Source organism: Festucalex cinctus, chromosome 4 (assembly GCF_051991245.1).
Source record: "Festucalex cinctus isolate MCC-2025b chromosome 4, RoL_Fcin_1.0, whole genome shotgun sequence".
Classification (NCBI taxonomy): Eukaryota; Metazoa; Chordata; class Actinopteri; order Syngnathiformes; family Syngnathidae; genus Festucalex; species Festucalex cinctus.
The window spans coordinates 2870923-2894579 of record NC_135414.1 but is presented as its reverse complement, the minus strand read 5'-3'; the positions used below and the strand labels follow the sequence as shown (position 1 = coordinate 2894579).

At 45.4% G+C, this 23657-nt stretch overlaps 1 protein-coding gene across 4 annotated transcripts in view; it reads right to left on the bottom strand.

Annotated features, from left to right (window-relative positions):
* Positions 1-4528: 4528 nt before the first annotated feature.
* fah (fumarylacetoacetate hydrolase (fumarylacetoacetase)) overlaps positions 4529-23657 on the bottom strand; it is a 263029-nt gene continuing 243900 nt past the window's right edge. For 3 of the 4 annotated variants that reach the window (XM_077518259.1, XM_077518262.1, XM_077518263.1), the window contains 3 exons: positions 11185-11286; positions 5206-5323; positions 4529-4934 (listed from right to left, as the gene is read on the bottom strand). In XM_077518259.1, coding sequence (XP_077374385.1) covers positions 4858-4934; positions 5206-5323; positions 11185-11286 — 297 coding nt within the window. In that variant the 3' untranslated portion in view covers positions 4529-4857. The remainder of the gene's footprint in view (positions 4935-5205; positions 5324-11184; positions 11287-23657) is intronic. The other variant, XM_077518261.1, reaches the window with a different exon arrangement.

The following is a 23657-nucleotide window of genomic DNA, read 5'->3' as shown; positions in this document are numbered from 1 at the left end:
CGCGACTTCCCGTTATGCTTGACAAGATGGTGGGGAATGTACCATTCCTCCGGATGGGGAGTCTCGGATGTGACTTCACGCACTGCACCAGAGTCCATGAGCTTCTGTATCTCTGACTTATATGCCTCTGCCTGTTGGGGATTCTTCAGGAGGCGTCTCTCGGTGCTGCGTAATAGCGGTATCACAGAATCTTTGGGGGCTACAAGCAACGGCATGTCAGGATGGCGAAGCAGTGGTGTAGCGTACCTTTGGATGCCATTCACGTCAACACGAATACTCCTAACTTTGAGCATGGCTACTGCTAACTGATCTTGCTTAGACCGCACAACTTCCTTTTCTGGACGAGGAGGGACAGAGTCCATTCTCCACAGCCTCTCAACGTGTTTGTAGAGCTCCTCGAGCTGTGGAGGAGAAGAGGTGAACAGACATTGAACTGAGCTGGCGTGCCGCCCCGTGAGCTGGACGGGCCCTTGGAGGGTCCACCCCAACCTTGTGTGGACGGCGCAGGGCTACCAGGGGGACCAAACCGGACAGATTCAACTGGTGTGACAAGGTGAGGCTGGTCTGAGCCAATCAGGAGTGACGGCTCAGCTTCTCTGAAGGCGGGAATGGGCAAGCCACAGAGGTGTTTGAACTTCTGCTGAAGGCGGTCAACGGGATAGGTATGCTTAGCTAAGCTAAGACGGCTGGCTGTGAATGCACCTTCAATCTTGTAACTAGTGTGAGGATTGTTGATGGAAGAGACACGGAAGGACACAGTGTATCCAGGAAGCACTTCCACATCCTGCCTTACTGTGCGCAGAGGAAGGTCTTCAGGAATGCCTTTCATGCCCAAAGCTTTGGCTGCCATAGGTAAGAGCATTGATCTTTCCGATCCGTCATCCAGGATCGCGAAGGTGTTCAGAGTCTGTGCCCCGTAGTGGATGAGGATGGGGACTACCTTTAACATGACTCTGTTCCCTGCGCCTGGCCGATCAAGGTAGAGAGTGTTGGAGGCCGAGCTAACTAAACAGCTCTCTTCTTTAATTGTTACTTCTTGGGGGGCCGTCCCTGACTTAGTATTCACCTCATGGAGGGCTAGAAGGTGCTTTCTCTGACAAATGCTACAGGGCTTTTTTAGGGTGCATTAAGCGGCTATGTGGGCACGTGCACAGCGCCAACAGCGTTTGTTGGCCTGGATCCAATCTTTAAGCTGCTCGGTGGAGAGCTTTGCAACTCCAGCACACTGGCTAAAATAATGTTCCTTGCTCTCGCAGAAGGCGCAGTAGGGGCTAGTCTTAGACTTCCCTTTGTCCGCTTTACTCTGCATGTGAGGTGGAGTTGCGGCCTCAACAAATCCATGCAGGACTGTCACGGATTGTTTGGCAGGCCGACTGTCCTTCTTTCCGCTTGGCCTCTCCTTTCCAGCTCGGGTGGTGGTCTGACTGTCAAATCCTTGACACCACGACTCATACCTGAGCCATTCTGAGAGGTCATGGAGGGTGTGGTTAGTTCCTGATTGCTTACCCTGGTGGTGGCGGAAGTCAGCACGCTGCTCGGGAGGAAGCTTGCTTAGTAGGCGTGCTACATGTGAGCCACACTGAAGTTCAACTTCTCCAGCTGAGCCGAGGGTCCGCAGGAGGCCCACTAGGGATTGTATCTGAAGGGAGAACTTCTGAAATGATGCAATGTCACCACGCTTAACTTCAGCTGAGAATGGACATGGAGGTGGCGGGGGAGGCCATTGGACGGAGTGAGCAGGAACATAAGAGGGTGAGTAGAAATGCTGATTACTGGCCTCTCCAATCTTGAGGGATTGCATATTACTTGGCAGGTCTGGCTCGGGTTTGGGCCAGGGCGGAAGAGGCAAATCCTTTGGGTCCGGGATGAGGATGCTAGTGATGTGAACGAGCCGGTACGAAGAAATGAAAGTGAAAGATGAGAGCCGGCACCCTCCCTCCGTCATTTTCCCTCTCTCTCTCTCTCTACCTATGTCGCTCTCTCTTTTTCATGTGTCTGAAGCGAGGTTTGGCAGTTTTTCAGCTGACGTGCTCAGAAGAGGGAGGGGGTGGGAAGGGTGGGGGAGGGGCTACTGCATGCGGAGAACATGCACCGCCTCATCTGCACAACCGAAGACAGAGAGAGACAGGAGGAGGAGAAAACAGGAGAGGAAAGGACAACACACAAACGCGGTTTGTACAAGATGAGCCGAAAATGCAGTTACATTTGGAGACATTTTAATTGGTTAAAGTCAGATGAGGGAAGGAGCCGGATACGTCTGTCCAAGTTGATATGTTTAGTTTTTGTTTGTTTGTTTGTTTTTTAAACGCAAATTTAAAATGAAGCAAGGTCTTTTATCCTGGACCGGGTGAGTGGCTAATGTTTGTTTTGTTTGTTGCTGCTGTTGCAGTTAAATTACTCACTATTTTTGTTATTTGATTGTTATTTTGATTGTTGTTGAAGTTTTAGTTTTGTTTCTTGTTTATTGTATGGAGCCTATTAACTCTTTGCAATCCGCGGACGAACTAGTTCGTCATGTGACACCCAGTGGGCGTCACCCGCAGACGAGAAAGTTCGTCAAATCTGTTTTTTTTAAATGAATGGGTGGATGAGACTCTTGGGCAGTTTCCCTCTGAGTTTTAAGCCCGTGAAGCACTGTAGTGACGAACTGTGCCCTCTTGATGGCAATGATGGTCTCTTTACACGAGAAGGATGTGATTTCCTAGTAAAGGCGGAGTGTTGTTGAGTGGTGGGGGCCGGTGGCTGGGGGAGAAAAGACGAGTGCTAACCGGCGGCTAACCGGAGGCCGCTAAAAACAAAAGCTCACGCTTTTGAGCAGAGTGTTTTTCACGATCGGTCAAGAGATGACGAATAGAAAGATCAAGGAGCCGGATTCTGCACAAGAGAGTGCGAAAAGCGACAAAAACGTCACGGGCGCCCACTTCAAAAGCCACCGCCTCCGGCGTTCTCTGAGACACGGAGTGAAAGTTTGCATCGTCGTATCTCTGACCAGTCCACGTCATCTGACGAGGAATCCGTGACGAATTTGGCGAACTCGAGCCGCCTTCACCAGTTGAACAGATCAATTCAAGTGTGGCAAAGGTAGCAGCAGCAGCGATTTATCTCCGAAAGCTCCTGGAAGCCCCGGAGGTAAGCTAACGTTTAGCATTCTGTAAATCGAGTGATCACAATTGTACTAGTTCAGTATATTGAATGTGACAGGGATGAAATGACTTGGATGGATGAGAATATTCACAGACATGCTTCTGTATACTGTATGTGCAATGTCTGTAACCTCGTACTAACTAACGCATGTTGCACAACATTCGATTACAGTTGGGGCAGCGTACACAAATGGCCCCTTCGCAGTCACACGCAGTGCGACCGAGAGGTAAAAAAAAAATCACAATACCTTGCAACAATAATAAAAATTACATCTTGATCACAGTATTTTCTGTAATTTACAGAAGCAGCTACTACACTGGCAGAGGCACAAGCGTGTGAACATCTTGCAGTGTCCCCCTGAACGCAGAAGAAAGCTTCACACGCGATCACACAAAAGACACTATTGGGTTTCAAAACAAAACCCATGCACCCATTCATGCATGCATATTTTGTAAATAACCCCAAATTTGTAAATAGTTTATCAAATGTGAAAATGGAGCTGTTATTTCCCTGTATAGTACGTAAATAGCGCACACGCACGAGCACGCACGCACACGCACGAGCACACACACACGAGCACGCACACACACGCCCACACACATGCACAAACATTCCTGTAAATAATCAACATTTTGTAAATAGTTTGTGAAATGTGAAAATATTGCTGTTTACACACGCTATCAGATATGTAAATAAATCCTTATTTTGCTATCAAAAACACATTTTCATTTTTTTTTTCATGTTTTATGGAAGGCAAGGACTGTTGAGATATTTGAGATGTCACTAAACCAAAAAATATTACTGTAAAAGTCACTGTTTTGCAGAAAATGCATCATTTCACAAAAAGCTTAATTTCTCCTTATTTTGCCCGAGATTCTTGAATTATGTCAAATCAAGCCATTTTCAAGATGATTACTAAAGAACAGAATAAGGTAGAATCATACTTTTTTTTTCTAATGAAAGAGGAGACCCCAATCTTTCAAACGACACCCACCATGTCTATTTAGTCATAGCACACAATATTCTAATAAGCATTGAAAATGGGTGAAAATATGCGAAATCTGGTGGGATTCTGGAGTTACCTTGTCAGAAAATGCGTGGGATTGAAAGAGTTAAGTTGCTCAATAAAATGAGAAAAAAAATCATTTTTCTTTGCTTGATAATTGTTGCTATTTGCAGTCAGTAGAGTGCAATATTTATTTCACCAAGTCATTTTATCAAAATGTATGGTAAATTTTTCGTAAATATTTAGAAGAAAAGCTAAAGTTAAAAGAGCCGTTTAAGAGCCGATCACTGAGCCGATCCAAATGAACCGGCTCACTGAAAAGAGACGAAAATCCCATGACTACAAAGAAAGAAGAAAAAAAAACACAAAAACAATAAAACAAATGTACACTTTTATTATTGATTCAGAAATACCAGATTAAAAAAAAACAAAAAAACAATCATACTGATTCAGGTACAGCATTAACTCTAGACATGACGTGAAACAATCTCTCTGTTGGATAAATATTGCAGAGGATTCTAGGAACAAGGTCACTCTTGGTCTATGGAGCTCTGAGAAACACATGAATAATTAACTGAGGCTCATGTCACGTTATTTGAGCAGCATGTGAAACAGGGTGTGTGTCATATTATGTATGTGTGCATGCGCCTGGTGAATATTATCCGCAAAGGAACATATTGCCATTTACACAAAACATCCTGCCAGGTTCAGTGTTGCAGGGCAGGGAGGATGACGCCAGTGCAGGATCCAAAGCCCACCCTGTAACCGTCTCTTTCGCAGTGACCTAGTAAGAGAAAAACACTTCTGATGACGAAGCCGCTTCATGTTTCCCTCCATTTATTCTATATTCATCTGACCCCAGTTATTATGTCCATAGAAAATGCATTAGCTGTTATATGTTATATACCTGGGTGTAATTTAATCTTCATTAATGACTTATTAATCTTAGGTCAGGCTTTGGCTGACCAAAATCAACTCCATCTTTATTTTAACCAACTGATAAGAGTGTCTATTTTGTTGTTTCCCGATCAGTATGCTGATTTGTTACTTCTAACCTGTAATGGTGACTTCATCTCCATCCCATAGGAAGGTTCTGGTTTCACCTCCACCAAGATCAATGCTCTTGGATCCCCTCCATGATAGTTCCAGCATGGAGCCAAAACTCTTTGGATCCTTTTGGGAGACAGATTATGTGCACTCTATATTAGATGGATACCATAAATATAGTACGAGAGCAAAGTTTCTGATATACAGTCAAACCTCGGTTTTCGAAAGCTTCTGTTCTCGACCAAATCGGTTTTCAACCAGACAATTAGAGAATTTTATGTCTCAGAACTCGTCCAAAAAATCGGCTCTCGACCAAACTGAAAAAAGCCGAGCGTACCTGAACGCGACTCACTCGGAAGAAAAAGCAGAGTGTAGAAAAGGCTACAAAGCTGTCTAATCCTTTAAGTCTGATATGTTCAACTTTATTAAGTGCGTAACTGAGACGAATCCTAATTTGCATAATTTGTAGTCTGTTCATTGGAAAGCGAGTTCACGTGACACAACTTACCCTCGCGTTCGTGCGTGTAGCCGCTTGAACAGAATCAGTCTTCGCCAGCAGCGATAGCAGCAGGAAGTCTGGCGCTAGCGTGTGTGCCGTGTTGTGAGTTTGACCAGTGGTGTGCGTCAATGACTGGTGGGTCCTGTTGTCCTTAATTAGGGCCCGAGCAGCGACCGCTGCGAGGTCCCTATTGTTTTTGTAAAAATTATTATTAGGGCCCGAGCAGCTACCGCTGCGAGGTCCCTCTTGTTTTTCGATCGGATTATTAGGGCCCGAGAAGCGACCGCTGCGAGGTCCCTATTGTTTTTGTAAAAATTATTATTATTAGGGCCCGAGCAGCGACCGCTGCTAGGTCCCTCCTGTTTTTGTAAGAATTCTTCTTCTTCTTCTTCTCCGTAAACGATCGCATTTTTGAGGGCCTAAACATTTACGAAAACTCACCAAACTCTTCGGGCCTGGCGAAAAATTTGATATTATGTAGTTGTCATAACAACGCGACTCTATAGCGCTCCATAGCGTAGAAAAATAAAAACCAATCCTGGCCCGTTTGACCAAGAGCTACGAAAATTGGCAGGCACGTGTAGCACCCCGAGACGCACAAAAAAGTCAGTGGAAGCCATTTCCTAAAATGTACAGGAAGTGAGCTATGAATTTTTGAATGTCCAATTTTGGCCCGTTTTGGCACATTCACTGTGGTCATGCTTTTTCCCCCTTTGCAAATATTTTTCAGCCAGTTGACTTATAACTTGCCATGTACCATCTCAAGACCCGAGACAACAACTGGCAAAAAATCCTGACTTTTTGAAATACTATATGACGGGGGCGGGGCATCAAATATTGCCTTTAAAATTTCATTTGTCCAGAAAGACAAAATGCTGAATAACTCCCATGTACAAGCTCCAAAAAATCTCAAACTTCTCATGCAACTTAATAATCACGGCCTGAAAACATCTATATGATAAAATTATGTTATATATATAGCGCCACCTAGTGGTGACAATAAATGTCATACTTTACGTTTTTAGCTACTGTGCCAAGCTCGTTGAAGGGATCCAGTTGAAAATTGGTCAGAAAAGCCTTAAGATGTTGATCATGCCCCACACCGAATATTGTAACTTTTCGCCAAAGGGTGTGGCCGTTACGGTGCCGCAAAGTCTGATGATTTTTCGTGAGAATAAAAGCTGCTTTAACTTGACCCAGATGATCCAATCTTCTCAAAATTTCACACATTTGACGAGAGTCCAGCCCTTAAGACATCTACGAATCGGTAAGACTACCGAATGAACAACTCTGAGATCTTAAAAAAAAAAAAAAAAAAAAGACATCTACGAACTTATATTTCATCTTACTGATCGCGCCACCTACTGGCAATTTTTTTGCCTATGATTTTTCTTCAATGTTTTTCTCCAACTACATTAACTGCACCTACCTCATATTTGCTCATATGAGGGTTTCGACCTTCATGATGTCACAACACGAAGTTTGTGAGTTTTCGCGAATCGCTGTGGGCGTGGCTAAGCGCTGTTCGCCAAGAAAACAACACCAATTTTGAGGGGCGAAACCGGCACAGAAACACATGAAACTTGGCACACACATCTGGCCTGGCAAAATGAGCAATATTTTATCCTGGATTGTTCTATTTTTACAATAAATGACTCAATAGCGCCCCCTAGAAATTTTTAATGAAGCAGCCCCGGTTGTACGTTTAAGCAAGATCTACGAAAATTTTTAGGTGTATGAGGGAGCCCAAGACCTACAAAAAAAGTCTCTTGGACCCATATGCTAAAATGAACAGGAAGTGAGCTACGAAATTTTGAATGTCCCATTTTTTTACGATTTTAGCACATTTACAGGGGACATACTTTTGCCCACTTCTCCTACACGTTTCATCCGACTGACTTCAGACTTGACCTGGGCTATGTCAAGACCTGAGCCAACGACAGGAGGAAAAATCTTGACTTTTTAAAATACAATATGATGAGGGCGGGGCATCAAAATTTGTGAATTTGTGAAGGTATCTCTTTGACAACATTCAGTTATATATGCAGCGCCACCTAGCCCTTGAGGCATGAAAAATAAATAAATAAATACCCCACTTACAGTATTTTTACAAAAATTGTAAACTCATTCTAAGTGTGATAACTAAGTCATTTATGAGTATTCTTTTACTTTCCACCACTCAAAATGTTCACTGGCATCAGACTGATCCAAACATACGTACTTATTATTTTTGTTTTATTTATTTTTGATCGCCTCTATGGACAATAAATGCAACATTGTGCAATGGGTACAAGCGATGATAGGTATATATAGAAAAAAATATCAATCTAAATGTCACTAGCTTAACTGCGCAAATTTAATTTGCTTTGTTTATAGGGCTGTCAAAGTTAAAGCGTTAATAGATTAATTAATCACAGAAAATTGTCGCATTAATCACGTATTAACGCAGATTAATCGCACTATTTTTTTGGACCGCACTTGAGCCTTGAACGTAACCGCGGATGGTTACATTGAAGGCTGCGCAGGTCAGTGATTAGGTCAATGCACGGCATTTCCTGTTGTTCCAAGATGAGCGGGTTGACTCCAGTTGGTGTGCTCGGTAGTAAATTTCACTTTAAAAAACACCCCGACGGGACTTTCGATAAAACAAAAGTAACTTGCATTTACTGCAGCATTGAACTCGCATTCCATCGAACCACAAGTTTAAAATATCATCTCAAGCAAAACACACCGTTGTGTCAGCTGCTAGCAAGAGTGCTACGAGTGCATCGGCGTCATGCGGTGGACGACAGATTACGCTGGCGGAGAGTACTCGTCGGCATGTTGTCAACAAAATTACCGCAGAAAAATGAAGTGCTTGAAATGAATAATCAGTCTCCATCCAGGGTCCTGCTTCTCAGACCAACCCCATCTGTAAGTGCAACTTTGCAGGCCTTCGCCCTAGTACAAATTGGTGCAAACTAGGTTGATTGTGTGTCCCATGTTGGTTTGATTTAAGAAATCCATCACCTTGGCTAAGACCGTTTCTTTTCTTCTTTTCTTCTCCTTTGATTATTTTTATTATTTTAGTTCTCGCTTTATTTCCTATCATAGTAGTTAGTTTTGCTTCTTTAAATTCTAAGTAGATTATCCCACCTAGGTTAGAGAATAAACGTGCACAAAACTCAAAACCTGGTTTACTGTGTGTGTGTTTCATCAATTTATAGTGACCTCTAAGCTGAACAAAGAACTCACAAAATTGTAGTAAGGGCAAAACCTTCATTTTAATGACTGATTCAACGAGGTTCTCATCTGTTATCCTGATAAAATTATCAAAAAGAGATGTGGTGCTCCGCAGGCAAGCTCAACTTAATTTAAATATTAAGTTTGAGTCTCCTTCAATTAATGAGCCAATTGATTATTAATTTAATAATTAACAATTATTGATTTAATAATTAATTGGACCGATTTCCCTTACAGCACTATTTGTTTATTAATGTGAGTGCTTTAACTTACGTTTAAACATTTACTTATTGGCCTATTTTCTGTCTTTCTTTAGGAAACCACACAGTCACTCACATGCACACACACACCCCTACAGACACAAACAACTTAAACCAAAAGCTGCAAACAATGAACATGTGTATGAAGATTGAAGAAATACTGTAAGTGCATTTTGGGGGGGTTTTCCCATCATTTTAGATAGGATATCTTATATTAAAATAAAACATCTATTTCTACCCTTTTCTATTTATGGTAAACAGTATAAAGTGCAGTCTATTGTGTAAAATAGTAAGAAAAAAAAAACCCTTGGAAAAAGTTTTTTTAGACTTGGAACGGATTAAAATTATTTACATGAATTATAATGGATTGAGATTTCGAACAATTCGCTTTTGGAACAGCCTTCTGGAACTGATTATGTTCGAAAACCGAGGTTTGACTGTACTTCAAGGACCCTGTTACCTCCTTTCTAAAAATCTTGTTTTGTGCATAGTAAGTAATAAACATAAAATTCAGTTTTTAAATTTATTAAGGGGGGAAAAAATATTCAAAGCAATGAAAGTTCTGAGAGAACCCTGGTCCTACCCTGGCTACCTGGTCGTTTGTTTAATTTTTTCTGAGAAACAATTACTTCCGTTTGAATTAGGGCTGTTCGATAAAGCAGACCGAGTGCCAACACCTGGAGTGGGACAGCTGAGACCCGTCTCACCGCACCTGTCACCAACCACGCTGGAGAAAGATCTCGCCGACCAATCGGAAGCCGAGCCACGCAACCCAAGTCAGCCCCCCCGAGCGGCTCCCTCGCTCACCTGTGGATTACCCCTTTTGATTAAACTTGCCTTTTTGAACGAACATTGACTACTTTTTCCCCGTTTTTCTTCAAAGACCTCCCGTTTCTGCTCGCTCGACGCAGCACCCAACTCGTAAGTGCACGTTTGATCCCCAATTCGGTATATCACTGTGTGCAATGTACCTTTGAAACATATCAAAGATCTGGCAAGTTAAATTTCTCTTTTCCTGTTTCCTTATTCGTTTGTATTCCTTCCCTATTCTTATGAGCTTCATTTTATTTCTTTTCGTCTGACGGTAGAATAGTTAGATAGGCAGTGTTTTGATTTTGTAGTGTAACAATCGTGAATAAATGTATGTTTTATAAACTTAATTCCGCCTAAGTCATCTGTGTTTTCGAGTGGATTATTATTCTTTTGTTAGCACCAAACCACTGAATATTGAGTGTAGTGACTTTAGATTATGAATGACTGGTAAAGAAAGGATTTTGTCGTCGTTTGCTCCTGTAAACCAAAGCAAAGCCAACGTGGTGCCCCTAGAGGTTACTGCGGTAATTACAATTTACCTCCGTACCTTCCTAAATTATTAATTCGTCAAAAAGACGACCCAATTATCGCTACAATATATATATATATATATATATATATATATATATATATATATATATATATATATATATATATATATATATATATATATATATAGGAAGCACCCTGGGCATTCGTGTTAGCTCGGCTTTTTTCAGTTTGGTTGAGAGACGAATTTTTGGACGAGTTCTGAGACATAAAATTCTCAAATTTTCTGGTTGAAAACCGATTTGGTTGAGAACAGAAGCGTTCGAAAACCACCAAGACTGTATATATATATATATATATATATATATATATATATATATATATATATATATATATATATATATATATATATATATATATATATATATATTTATATAGTGATAATTATCATATCATAACATTTACTGGTATTGTGACATTTGGATATCATTACATCTAGTGAATATATAATAGAGGTAGCCTATATTAACGAAATGTAATGTCTGTGTCTGCGATTGGCTGGCAACCAGTCCAGGGTGTCCCCCGTCTACTGCCCAGAGCCAGCTGAGATAGGCGCCAGCACCCCCCGCGACCCTTGTGAGGAATAAGCGGTCAAGAAAATGGATTGTCTTGAATGTCTGTGCCGTGACTCGTCAGACACTTACATGTCCACTTATGGTGCCAGAAGCCAGCAGGTCTCCGGGTCGGACGTTGCAACCATTGACTGTTTGATGAGCGAGCTGCTGCTTCATTGTCCAGTACATGTACTAAAGATATGGAAGAGATGAGCATTTTATCAGAACCAGACGTAAAGAGAAGCGTTTAATGATTGCCTGGATTCAAAGGATGTTAACACTGCTCTCGTGACTGGTTTCAATAAGAGAACTGACTACCTGTAAAATAAATCACTTTGTTGTGATAGTAGGATTATCTCTGGCCATGTTTCGCCTAATGGTTTATGGTTGTCTTTTTTTTCTTTCTTTTTTTTCTTTTAATAGATAACTATTAAACACCAACAGTCCCCTATAATCGTCCTTGGACAGAAATACCCAGTCCAACCACAGGTCAGTCAAGTTTACGAGATTAATTGTAGACAATGTGTGAGCGGGATTTTTCACAAGGCAATTCGTGGGGGTTGGAGGGTGGAGAGTATGACAATTCATTTGGAGCTACAGTGTTCCCTTGCTATAACACGGTTCACTTTTTGCGGTGATGGTTTGTAACCTAACCCCAGCGGAAAACGAGGGAACACTGTAACTTGTAACTGTAACTTTGCTTTTGAATGAATCATGAAGTGCCACTGAATAACTTAGATGAAATCATCAACACAGTTTTTTTCTTTTCTTTTAGACATTTATTGATGATGAATGAAGGAATCAAATATTTTTCACGATTTGAGCCTGTGTGTTTTTTTTTTTTTTTTTTTGTTTGTTTGTTTGTTTTTGCCCATCCATGTCGGCGGAAAAATGTTCAATGCATAGCCGGCCGACCGACCAGCGCTGCTGGGCGAGCAACACTCTCGCTGTCGGTGGTTGAGTCATGACTAGGGTCATGCAGGGGTAATGTTTGGGTCTTGTTTCATGGCTAAGGTCATGCCTGGGTTAAGTTTGAGTTCATGACCTGTTTTGTTTGTGGTCAAGTGTCTGTTTTGTACTGATGTAACCACCATCACGTTTCAACTAGTTTTAGGCTGTGATGCTAAGAATCTTTAATGCTGTGTGATGTTATGTGGTGTCAAGCATCTTTAATGTTATGTGATGTAAGATCTATGTGATGTCAAGAATCTTTAATCGCGTTACTGGGTCAACAGCCAATCAGATAATTCCATGTCAGTACTGGGACCCACATGTCTAGCCATGACCAATGGGATCGATTTACTGTCTATATAAGCCGTCTGAGAAATGTGTGTGGTTGCCGGATTATTGTTCTCTGTTCCTCTATGCTTCTACACAGCCCAAGGAGGCTTGGCGTCTCGTGATTCTCGATGCATTCTCGTTGTTTTTCGTTTAGTCAAGTTATGTGAATAAATAGTTAAAACCTTATTTGCGTCTGCACTTTGGGATCCGACTCCAGCACAAAAACAGGATGAAGTGGTCGTTTTCATGATTGGAGCTTTCCCACCCATGTCTGTGTAAAAATGTTCAATGCGTAGCCGGTCGACCGACCAGCGGTGCTGGGCCAGCTACACTCCCCCTGTCGTGATTGGAAGTGCTAATTTTCACGATTTGAGCTTTTTTTTTTTTTTTTACCCATTCATGACGGCGGAAAAATGTTCAATGCGTAGCCGGCCGGCCGACCAGTGCTGCTGGGCGAGCAACACTCCCGCTGTCGGTGGTTGGAAGTGCAGCGTTGGGGGGTTGGGTGTGATAAAGGGGCAATCCTTTAGTCGATGATAAAGTTCATTTTGAGAAAGACACAGCACACAAGCTTGATTCCAGCGGGTCGTATGTCGTGCGAAATGGTGCGTGTTCTCCTTATCCGCGGGAGGCGTGACTTTCTACTTCCTTCCCTCTTTCAGAGGCAATCATATGGAGTTAAATTAGGGTCAAATGTTTTGTACTTGAAAAAATACAACTTGAAACTGAAAATTGTTGTGTTGATCTTGATCTTGAATTTTACAAAATATAAAAAGGTATTCAAAATAAAAATAAGCATGTGAAAAGTTTTTTCGGGTCAAAATTAATTTTGATTCTGTAACAACTATGGCCTATGGCCCAGTCCACCCTCTATTTTTTTTTTTTGCTTGCTTCTTCTAAAGCAAACTCTCTGCAGTTGCATAAACATTCCACAGCTCAGACAGGATCTAAGCTTGGTTAGCTCTGCAGGTGGTCACACAACCACCAACAAAGCTCTTTTGAAGCCGCTGACCAGGTGACAAAGGAATTTATGCGTCTGCCGAAAGAGGTTTATTCAAGCCGACTTCCCGGAGCCCGAGAAAACGCCCTCAATGAATTAGAATATACAAACGACTGATCAAAGGAATGTTTATGACCTTTCTTATCAACCAGGGGGGACTCTCTGGCGTCGCTCCTCCAGGGGGCACCTCTGGAACGTCTAGATCAGGGGTGTCAAACTCATATTAACTCAGGGGCCGCATGGAGGAAAATATATTATTAAGTGGGCCGAATCGGTAAAATAATGGTATATAACTTAAAATCAATTGCGGCCATTTATACGCAAAATTTCGTGGACCAGCCCTAAATTATGGAGTTCAACTGTCATTATATTGTTTAAAAAAAAAAATAACACTAATGCAAATGAAACGCAGCAACATATGGCCTGTATGAGTTCTGGGCGTGTTAAATCTACCTGTTTTGCATATATATAGTTCCCAGAATGCACTGTGTGGCACAGTTAATGAAGTTATAAGGACGTTAATGGGTTAGGGTTAGCTTAACCCCCCTAACCCTAACCCTGTCATATATGTATTTGTGTTACCAGTAATTGAATTTGTGTCATATTAACCTATTTATGTTGGTCTATGATTAAAAAAAAAAAAGTGTTTTTTTTTTTTTGTTTTTTTTAAACAAACCATAACTTTTAAGTTGTGTGTAAAATAATGACTTCCAGGGCAATTCCGTGTACGAGTTACATTACCCATCTGAGGACTGCTTGTGAAATTACAAATTTATATATTTGCTTGTTATGGCTGGCTGATTAATTGGTCCGACGTTCCAATTTTTTGTTTTGTTTTTTTTTGTTTTTTGTTTTTTAAATTTACAAAGTCGTCTCGCGGGCCGGATTAAACCCCTTTGCGGGCCTGATCCGGCCCGCGGGCCGTATGTTTGACACCCCTGGTCTAGATGGAGCAACAGCCCCGTCAAGTGGTGAAACCTGGAACTATCCTTAGTGACAATTCATACAAGTAACCGCATTTTACACATTTATACCATGATAATTCTTGACAGATAACTGAACTACGAATGATTCATGTTATGTCTTTGTGTGTATGAACGTCCTATTTCATTTGTACTCCATAAGGAATGAAAGGTAATCAATATCTTTCAGTTCAGTCAGATTAGGCTCAAGAACGACCTCACAAATTAGTTTATTATGCATTAGCCAGCCGCTTTTGAGCATTTTAACTCATCTTTCAAGGCAAAAAGAATATTGTTTGCCTTTACTACATATACAATGTGGCTATGAAATGAAAGACCTCATTCCATTCATTGGAATTTTACTAATCATCATGAAACGTCTTTGGCAGTCAAAGAGTGAATTACGATGTGTGCTAAATGGGTTGTGTGGCAAAACTGATTTGCCAGACTGACCAAACTTAATGCCAAATTATTAATCCCTTTAATAATTTTCTTTTTAAAGTCTGCGTGAGCGAACAGAAGGGTTTGCCACCACCTACTGAAGCCCCGCCCATAGACTTTAAAAAGACGAGAGGACCCTCTCTCTCGCTCTCTTCTTCCGACGCCCTCTTCTTCCGATGCCTCTACCCGATCGCTCTCTCTACGCTTCTTCTACTGACCATCCCAAGGCCTGTTGCCTGCAAGTGGCCCAGCTTGCCCACTGACTCTTTGTCCCAAGAAACTTGTCCAGGACGTGGCCCCCTTTTTTTGTTCCTGACAGCAACCATTGCCACGAGAGCAGACACTCGCGCCACGCCAAAGCAGGTGCAAACTGCAACGCTGACCCCAAGGAGACTCTTTTACTCCCTTTTTCTTTGTTTTCCGTTTTTTTTTCTTCTTCACCATCGGTGACTGTCCGCCAGCAGCGAACTCCGCGGCCCCGGGGTACACTTGCAACGTACCGCCGGACTCAAGGTTGTGCACCTAAGCCGCACCGCAACTCACCTGCTATTCGGTGGCGCCCCGCCGCTGTGCAAGCGCACCTCCAACTGCGGGCCTTCCCCGTACGCAGGCACGCCGCGAATCGAGCTCCAACACCTGGAGTCGGACAGCTGTCCGGCAGAACCAACCTCGCCGGGGAAACATCTCGCCGACCAATCAAGGGACGCAACTACGTCAGCCCCCAAGCGGCTCCGTTGCTCACCTGTGGAATAGCCCCTTTTTGATTTTTCTTGCCTTTTTGAACGAACATTGACTATTTTTCCCCCTTTTCCAAAGACCTCACGTTTCTGCTCGTTCTACGCAGTATCCAACTCGTAAGTGCACATTTGATTTCCCCAATTCGGCATAACCCTGTGTGCAACTTACATTTGAAACATATCACAGACCTGACAAGTTAAATTTCTCTTTTTCCTGTTTCCTTATTCGTTCGCATTCTTTCCCTATTTTGATTAGTTTTATTTGATTTCTTTTCTCCTGACGGTAGGATAGGTAGATAGGCAGTGTTTTGATTCTGTAGTGGAGCAATCGTGAATAAATGCATGTTTTATTAACTCTATTCCGCCTAAGTCATCTGTGTTTCCGAGCGGATTATTATTCTTTTGTTAGTACAACGAACCACTGAATATCGAGTGTGGCGACTTTAGATTATAAATGACTGATGTAGCGATAATTGGGTCCTCTTTTAGACGAATTAATAATCTGGACGTTACGGAGGTAAATTGTACTTACCTCGATAACCTCTAGGGGCACCACGTTGGCTTTGCTTTGGGTTAACAGGAGCAAACAACGACCAAAATTCTTTCTTCATCAGTCATTTATAATCTAAAGTCGCCACACTCGATATTCAGTGGTTCGCATACCTATTTTGAACTCGGTTCGTGAGGCTTTCCTATCGTAGTAGGTTTTCTGACCTTCTGCACTTTCCTTAAGCCGTTGTTGAGCAAATGCAAATGTGGCCCGGAGGTGGGCTTGCAAGTCCTCCACGTACTGGGAGGTTGTGTATGCCGTGGCTAGGTTTGTTTCTCCTGGCTGGTACATCATGTGCAGGGGAAGCGTCATGCGCCGTCCGGTCATCATTTCAAAGGGGGCCACCCCTGTGTATTCATGAGGGGTGGCTCGAATCGCCATGAGGATCAGTGGGAGTCGGGTGTCCCAGTCCCGATGGTTGGAAACCACAAACTTTTTTCGCAAATTTACCACAGTGCGATTTGTCCGCTCCACCTGTCCTCCACCTGATGACTGCGGGTGATGGCTAATGTGCAACTGGGTCTTGATTCCGAGCATTTGCCAAAGTTGTTGCATTACCTCGGCTGTGAAGTGGGTTCCCCTGTCTGAGTTAACCCGTGAGGGCAACCCAAAACGAGAGAACACGTGGTTCATCAGCAGGCATGCAGTGGTGTGTGCGGTGTTGTTTGGAGCAGGCAGGCATTCTACCCACTTAGTGAACGCGCAGACTACTGTAAGGAAATATTTGTTCCCTCTCAGAGACCTGACCAGTGGTCCCACCCAATCAATTTGGAGATCAGCCCAAGGGAAGGTGACTCCTTTCTGTTGGAGTGGTGCTCAGTGACTCGGGTTTGCTGGCTGAAACTGGCAGCAAACCAGGCATCCTTTGATGTTGGTTGCTACGTCATTATGCATGTGCGGCCAGTATGCCACCTGTTGTGGTGCGGTGATAGTGGCCTTGAATCCGCGGTGGCCTGCATAAGGCGCGTCGTGGGCGTATGTTAGCAAGACCCCCCTTTGGCTCCGTGGAACCACCAACCGCAGGGCAGGCGGAGACCCGGAGTCATAAACCAGAAGGCCCTTAACGAGACGCAGCCTTTGCAACACGGAGAGTAAGTCTTTGAAGTCGCTGTCGTCACTCACCGCGTCAGGCGACACGGGGTTGGCGACAGGATCAGAAAGGTGCTGAATTATTTTGAACAGCGCGGGGTCGCCGGCCTGTTGGGCGACCAAGTCGAAGGTTCGGACGGGCGGTACGCACACCACGGGCCCCGTAGGGGTTCGTGTGGGGGCGTCGCGAGGCTCAGCGCCGGCCGCAGCACGGCGGCGCGTGAGAACGTGGACCTCCAGGGTGGGCTGGGTGGTAAGCCAAGCTGTATCAAATGTCCAAGGAGTTCCGTTGAGGGCCCCTTGTTTGGCTAACGTGTCTGTTAGGTCGTTAAAATGTTTGTCAGGTCCTGGGACTTTTGAGTGTCCCCGGACCTTCTTCCAATAGACATGCATGTCATTGGAGGAAACCAAATGGTCGCATGTCACAATGAGGTCGCGGTGTTTAACGGGTTTCTTCGCTGACGTAAGGAAACCATTTCAACGCCACGCCGGTAGATGACAGGTGAAGGCGAGGCGGGCATAGTTTGAGTCAGTGCAGATAACCAGCACCGTGACACCGTGTTCAACTGCCAATTTGAGTGTTATCAGGATGCCAGCGATTTCCGCATATTGAGAAGAGTGGGGGCCCAATTGGAATTGCAGTGGTTTGCACGGTGTGTCGTCGACCCAAGCGATGCCCACCCCAGCCTGCAGCTGGGTTTGGTGGTGGTAAGAGCAGCCATCCACGTAAGCTGTAGGCATGTCTTTGCAGACATGTTCCTCAAAATAGCGGTGACGCGTGAATTCCGGCATCGGTGCCACGGCGACGTCTGTCGGCGGGGTCGGGGAAGTCGACACACAGTTCTGGCAAATCGCTAGACCAGCTATACCCAGTGGTAACTTTGCGTTTTTCGTGTACCGGACTCGAACATCGTAACTTTGTAACGCCATAAGCCAGCCGGCAATGCGCGCGTTCGTTACGACGGCGTCTCGAATGCGTTGGTTGTTAAGAAAAGCAACCGGATGATGGTATTGGTTAGTATCAATCATTACTTTTTGGCATCCACTGTAGTTTGAGAAATGTTTGATTGCCCATACTGTGGAAAGCAGGGCTTTTTCGCAGTCTGAGTATTTCAACTCAGGGCCGTTCAACGTTTTACTGGCGTACGCCACAACGCGTTTATCCTGGTCGTACATTTGGTATAGACCCGCACTCAAACAATGGTCGGAGAATCCTGCTTACAAGAAAAATTCCTTGTTGCTATCGGGGTACGCGAGACACGGAGCGAAGCCCAGCTTTTGTTTTAGCGTGTTCATCGCATTGTTTTGTTCGTCACCCCAATCGAAGGGCGTGTCTTTCTTCAGCAGGTTAGTAAGAGGGCGTGCTATGTCAGCAAAGTGTTCAATGAACTGGCGCGAATAGTTGCACACGCCATGGAAGCTGCGCAGTTTTGACACATCGGTGGGGGTTTTGATGTCAAGAAGGCCTTGAATATGGCTGGATTGTGGTTCAATCCCGTTCGGCCCGACCAAGATCCCCACGTAGTTGACCTTTGTGCGGCACCACTGACCTTTCAGGAGGGACAGTTTGGCGCCTGCAGAAGGCAGCTGTCCAAGAACGTGGTCAATTTCCATCAAGTGGTCATCCAAAGAGGAGCTCCTCATCATAATGTCATCGACATAAATGAGGTTGCCCCTGGCGGCTGCGTCAGGGCACGCCTTGTTGAGGAAGATGTTCATTTCGGCTGGCGAGTTGGCGTAGCCGAATGGACACCGGTTGAAAGTGTACTGTTTGTTGCCAAAGGTGAATGCCAACTTGTATTGATCCCTGGGGTCTACTGGGATCGTCCAGAACCCCGAAGCCACATCAATGGTGGTGAAGAATTTGGCATCTCGAACCTTGGGAAGTTCCTGTTCAAGTTGTGTCATGGGCCATTGCGAAAGAGGAACCTGTTGGTTCAGTTTGCGATAGTCCATGGTTGGTCTCCATGTGCCGTTTGGCTTCAAGACTGGCCACAATGGAGCCGAATAGGTGCTGTTACAGGGGCGAATGATGCCCTTTCCCAGCATGGCGTCGATAGTCTTCTGTACTGGTTCGTAAGAAGCTATCGGAATCTTGTACTGGCGCACGAAAGTTGGAGGAGCGCCGGGCTGAGTCGGGATGCGGACCACATGTAGTGCCGTCAACCCGCAATCCAAGGAGTCCTTGGCAAAAGAGGGTGTGTATTTCATTAACACCGTGCGCAAACGTTCGTGGTCCTGTTCGGACCGGAGCGCGTCAGCGCGGTGCAGGACTTCCTGGAGGTGCGCCTCGAACTCTGGGTACGGTTGAAGGTCCCCATTTGGAGTCGTGGTTGGTTGAGGTGTCTCTGGGTTTCCAGAGGGAATGCTAGAGGGCGTTGGAGGCAGCGCGCTCAAGGCATAAATCACCAGTTGTTGGTCTGTCCCCAGGTCCACCCGGACGATGTCTTCATCGTTGGTGGGACCGGCAGGGTTGACCGTAACAAGCTGAGATGGCCTGGTGAGTCTTCGGCCACCGGTGTCTTCAGTCAAGAACAAGTCGGATGGGATATGTCCAACCACAGGCACCGTTAGAGTGAAGTCGTGGAAGTCGGAACGGATGAGCAGACCCAGACGGGTCGCTTTTGGTATGCGAACGTCGTACGCAAAGGGGTTGTGAACCAAGATCAGAGTGGTGAGGGAAGCGTCCACGATGGGCGTGGCCTCCAAGAGTAACGACAGGTTTTTGAATTCCGATGAAGGTTGAAAGAAAGCGGAGCGAGCATTCAAGACCTGGTTAGCTCGCGCCACCAAGCGAACCGGAATGTTGATCGTGGTCGCCGGAGCGATCACTTCATCCTCGTTTAAGACTTCGCAAGCATCTGGGATGGTCTTCCCGGACTTCATGTTTGGAAGACTGGGAACACAAGCTAGAGGTTCCGAGTTGCTGAGGGACCACAGCACGTTGTTGATGGTGTCCACATGGACGGCAAGACGAACAAGCAAATCTGCACCTACGAAAAGGGTGTGAGGCGCGTCCGGGACAACCAAGAAGTAGTGGGTCAGTGAGTGCTGCTTCCACTGAAGGTTTAAGGCGCACACGCCCACTGCGGTTATTGTAAGAGGAGGTTCCGTGTTCAACGGAAACCGGCAAGACTTGGAGACGAAAAGAATGTTCGGGTCGAGATCTCGCAAGTTGTCAGCGAATGCTGCAGAAATAGCCGATTTGTCAGCCCACAAGGCGAGGGCAGCGTCAAGAACAGGTGCACCTTGCACGTGGACACCCCCGATGATGCGCGGGGCATACCCTGCATCAGGCGGTGGTGGGTCAAGTTCACAAAGGAAGATGTCGTGGCTTCTCAGCCGGTCCTTTGTCGGGGACCCGAGGAGTCCGGCCTTGGACTGAATCGTGTCCCAGCTCCCTGTGGGGGCGTCTGCTTCCCCGTGGGGTGGCTGCGCCCGAGTCACAGTGCAGAGCTGAGCCTGGTCAGGGCCCGAAGGAAATGTCGGCAGGGCCTGCCGCACCTGGGCCCAAATCTGGAGTCTCTGGTAGTCTATGATGGGTTGGAAGCGGAACAACAGGTCTTGGCCAAGAAGAAGGGGGACCGACTCAATGGGTCCCACATAGACTGGATGGATGAATTCCATGGGGCCAATGGACCAGTGTACCATCGCGACAGACTCCAGCTTTGTGTTAGTAGGTGAGAAGGCGCTAACGGTAAGTGGGCACCGCCGTAGGCGGAGCGGTCGACTATTAGCTTGTGACACGGCGCGGAGTTGTTCGAACACCGTGCTGGACATCACCGTGATGTCTGCGGCGGGATCTACAAGGGCTTCGTAGGTTAGAGCTCGCTCCAGGGTGACGCTCAGATAGAATTTACGAGCTATCCCCCTGGTGGTGAGGTCCCCTAAAAGCTGTTGGAACGGTCTCACATCATCGGTTGATCGCGATACATGCGGGTCTGCTGTATTTGGATCAACCTGCAGTACCAATATCGTTGAATCAGAAGGCGGTTTAGGAGGTGTCTGAGTGTCGGCTACTGGAGGCCCCTCTGGTGACCTCTGCTGGTGGGTCACTTCAGTGGGCATCCGGCCGTCGGTTAGTCATAAAGACGGGTCTTTTGACGAGTCTTTTGACTATTTCAGGAGTGCCTTCAAAATGCCGTCGGCAACTGCATTGTGGTCAGTCTCGGAGTCGACTTGGCGGTTCCGGGACTCGCGGCAGGAGTCGGTTGCTGGCGCGCGTTCGACTTTATCACGTTTTGGATGATAGCGCGAATCGGGCTTACCTTTAGCAAATTTGGAGCGCCGGCGGTCGTCAGCTTGCTTTCCTCCGTCCGATTTCTCGTCACGCGAGTAGTCTGTTTTGAAGCGCGGCTTTCGGTTTCGCGGGCCACGGGACTGGTTTAACTTTTTTTATTTAGCCTGGTCTAGCAAGCTCCCTCCAGCTCCGAAGGAGGACCCACGTCCACTTTATAAATTCCTGCGCCTCGCCTACCTTGGGAGCGGACAATTTTAGCTTTGCATAGCCCCTAGCTGCTAAGTCACGGAGCTGCGAGCTATTCAGTGTCTCAGGACACAAAGCCAGTCCCAAGTAGTGGTTAAGATTTTGTTGGAGGTTCCGGACAAACAACGTTTTAAAACCTGGATCCTCCTCCATGTTGGGTTCGTTACGAGTCCCAAAATAGGCATCGCGAAGGCGACCATAGAAAGCCTGAGGAGACTCCTGCTTTCCCTGTTTGACGAACATGGCGGCTTCCATGCCCGACAACCCAGGAGAGCCGTTAAACTCGTGTGAGATGGCTTGGTGCAGTGCCAAGGGATCAGACAACACATCAGCGGGCTGCCGTTCCAGCAGTCTGTTGACTGCTCGGCTGGACGTCATTTTAATCAAGTACAACTTATCTTCCACGGTTGCCGTTGGGAAACTCTGGAGATGATAGTTGATGTCTTTCAAGTACTCTGTTGTGTTGTGGGATCCCCCTGGTTTCGGTTCGAATTTGACTTTGTTTCGAGCCAGCTTGTCCAAATCTCTCCAGGCCACGCCCATTTGTCTCTCCAACGGGGGAGTCGACATGGGTCCACGTTGGAAACTGTCAGCACCTGATGGCCCGAAATCGTGTGGGGACGCGGCCATTGGCGGTGCCAGGGCTAAAGCGGCGGTGGTCACTGACGGCGTCCTCCAGGCGGCTCCGGACTCAGGTGACAGTTTGAGCTGTGGTGCTGTGGCTCTGGGATCAGGAGGTCTGTGTGGGGTAGGAGCTCCCGGCAGGGAGGCTCCGTGGGAGACCTCATTTAACTGCTGCGCGCGTTGCAACTCATGTTTAATCTGAGCTAACTCTGTCTCATATTCCTGCTGGCATTGTCGGAGGCGGGTAGCCTCGGCTTCAGTCAATGCTAATTTGGTTCGCAGGTCATATGAGCGGTCCACTTCGGCATTGCGTTCCTCCCTAAAGGTTTGTACCTGAACTTGGAGGCGCTTCACTTCGTTGGTTGACTGAGCTAGCGACGAACTAACCCGAAAGTAATTCGCTTCTGCTAGCCGATTTTGTTCTTTTTTGACGGTCGTTCAGTCAGGTGCTTTTAGTTTGTGAATTTCATTTGCCGCGGATCTCAGCAGTTGTTCTTGCTCTCGATTTGTCTCTTCGGCGGAAGCGAGAGCTTGGGTTAACTCACCAATCTTTTGATGGGAGTCGTCAGTGGAAGCAGACTCATCTGCGTCACTGTCCAAATTTCCGGCTAGCACCGCATCTGCGCGGGCTTCTGCCTCATCCAGCTGCGCTTTAACGTCAACCAGCTGGGTCTCCATGACCTTCACTGTGCAACCCACAGCTTACACTATAGTTGTGGAAAATCAATTCCAGTTATCAAAACAATCAAAAACAAACAAAAATAAAATAAATTAAAAAAATTAAAATAACTAGAGCTGCGAGCAGCTATATAGGGCCCTCGCAACCCGGGCCACGTTGGGGTATTTGCATGTCGGGGTACTGGCATGTTGGGGTACTGTTTCATAGGAAACCGTCTAAATTGTAAATGTTTTTGACATGCTTTGTGTTTGCAAAGTTTCATGGAAGGCCAAAAATGATGCACAATTAAAATGAAACGAAATGGATTGGCACATGGCTATAGAATAATTTTTGGAAGTATTAGGCTGATAGGTATGCCTCCCAATATTCACACATCTCGCTGAACCATATAATCGGATATACTTCATAAAAATATCTAGACGGCGCTATTGAGCCATTTATTACAAATTGCACAACAAATTATAAAATATTCATGTTCGTGAGAGATCTGATCTGTGTGCAAAATTTTGTGAGTTTTTGCCCATGTTTAGACTCAAAAAAAAAAATTCTTTGCAAACAGTGCATCGCTACAGCAAAGGCGTGTGACAAAATAAAAAAATTCAATAACTTTTCATCTTAAATATCTTAAGATGAAACATGCCAAAGAATGAAGACGATGTGATAAGTTTTGCAGAAAATATGACCCCTATAAAAGGCCCCAAAAAGTGGCTACAA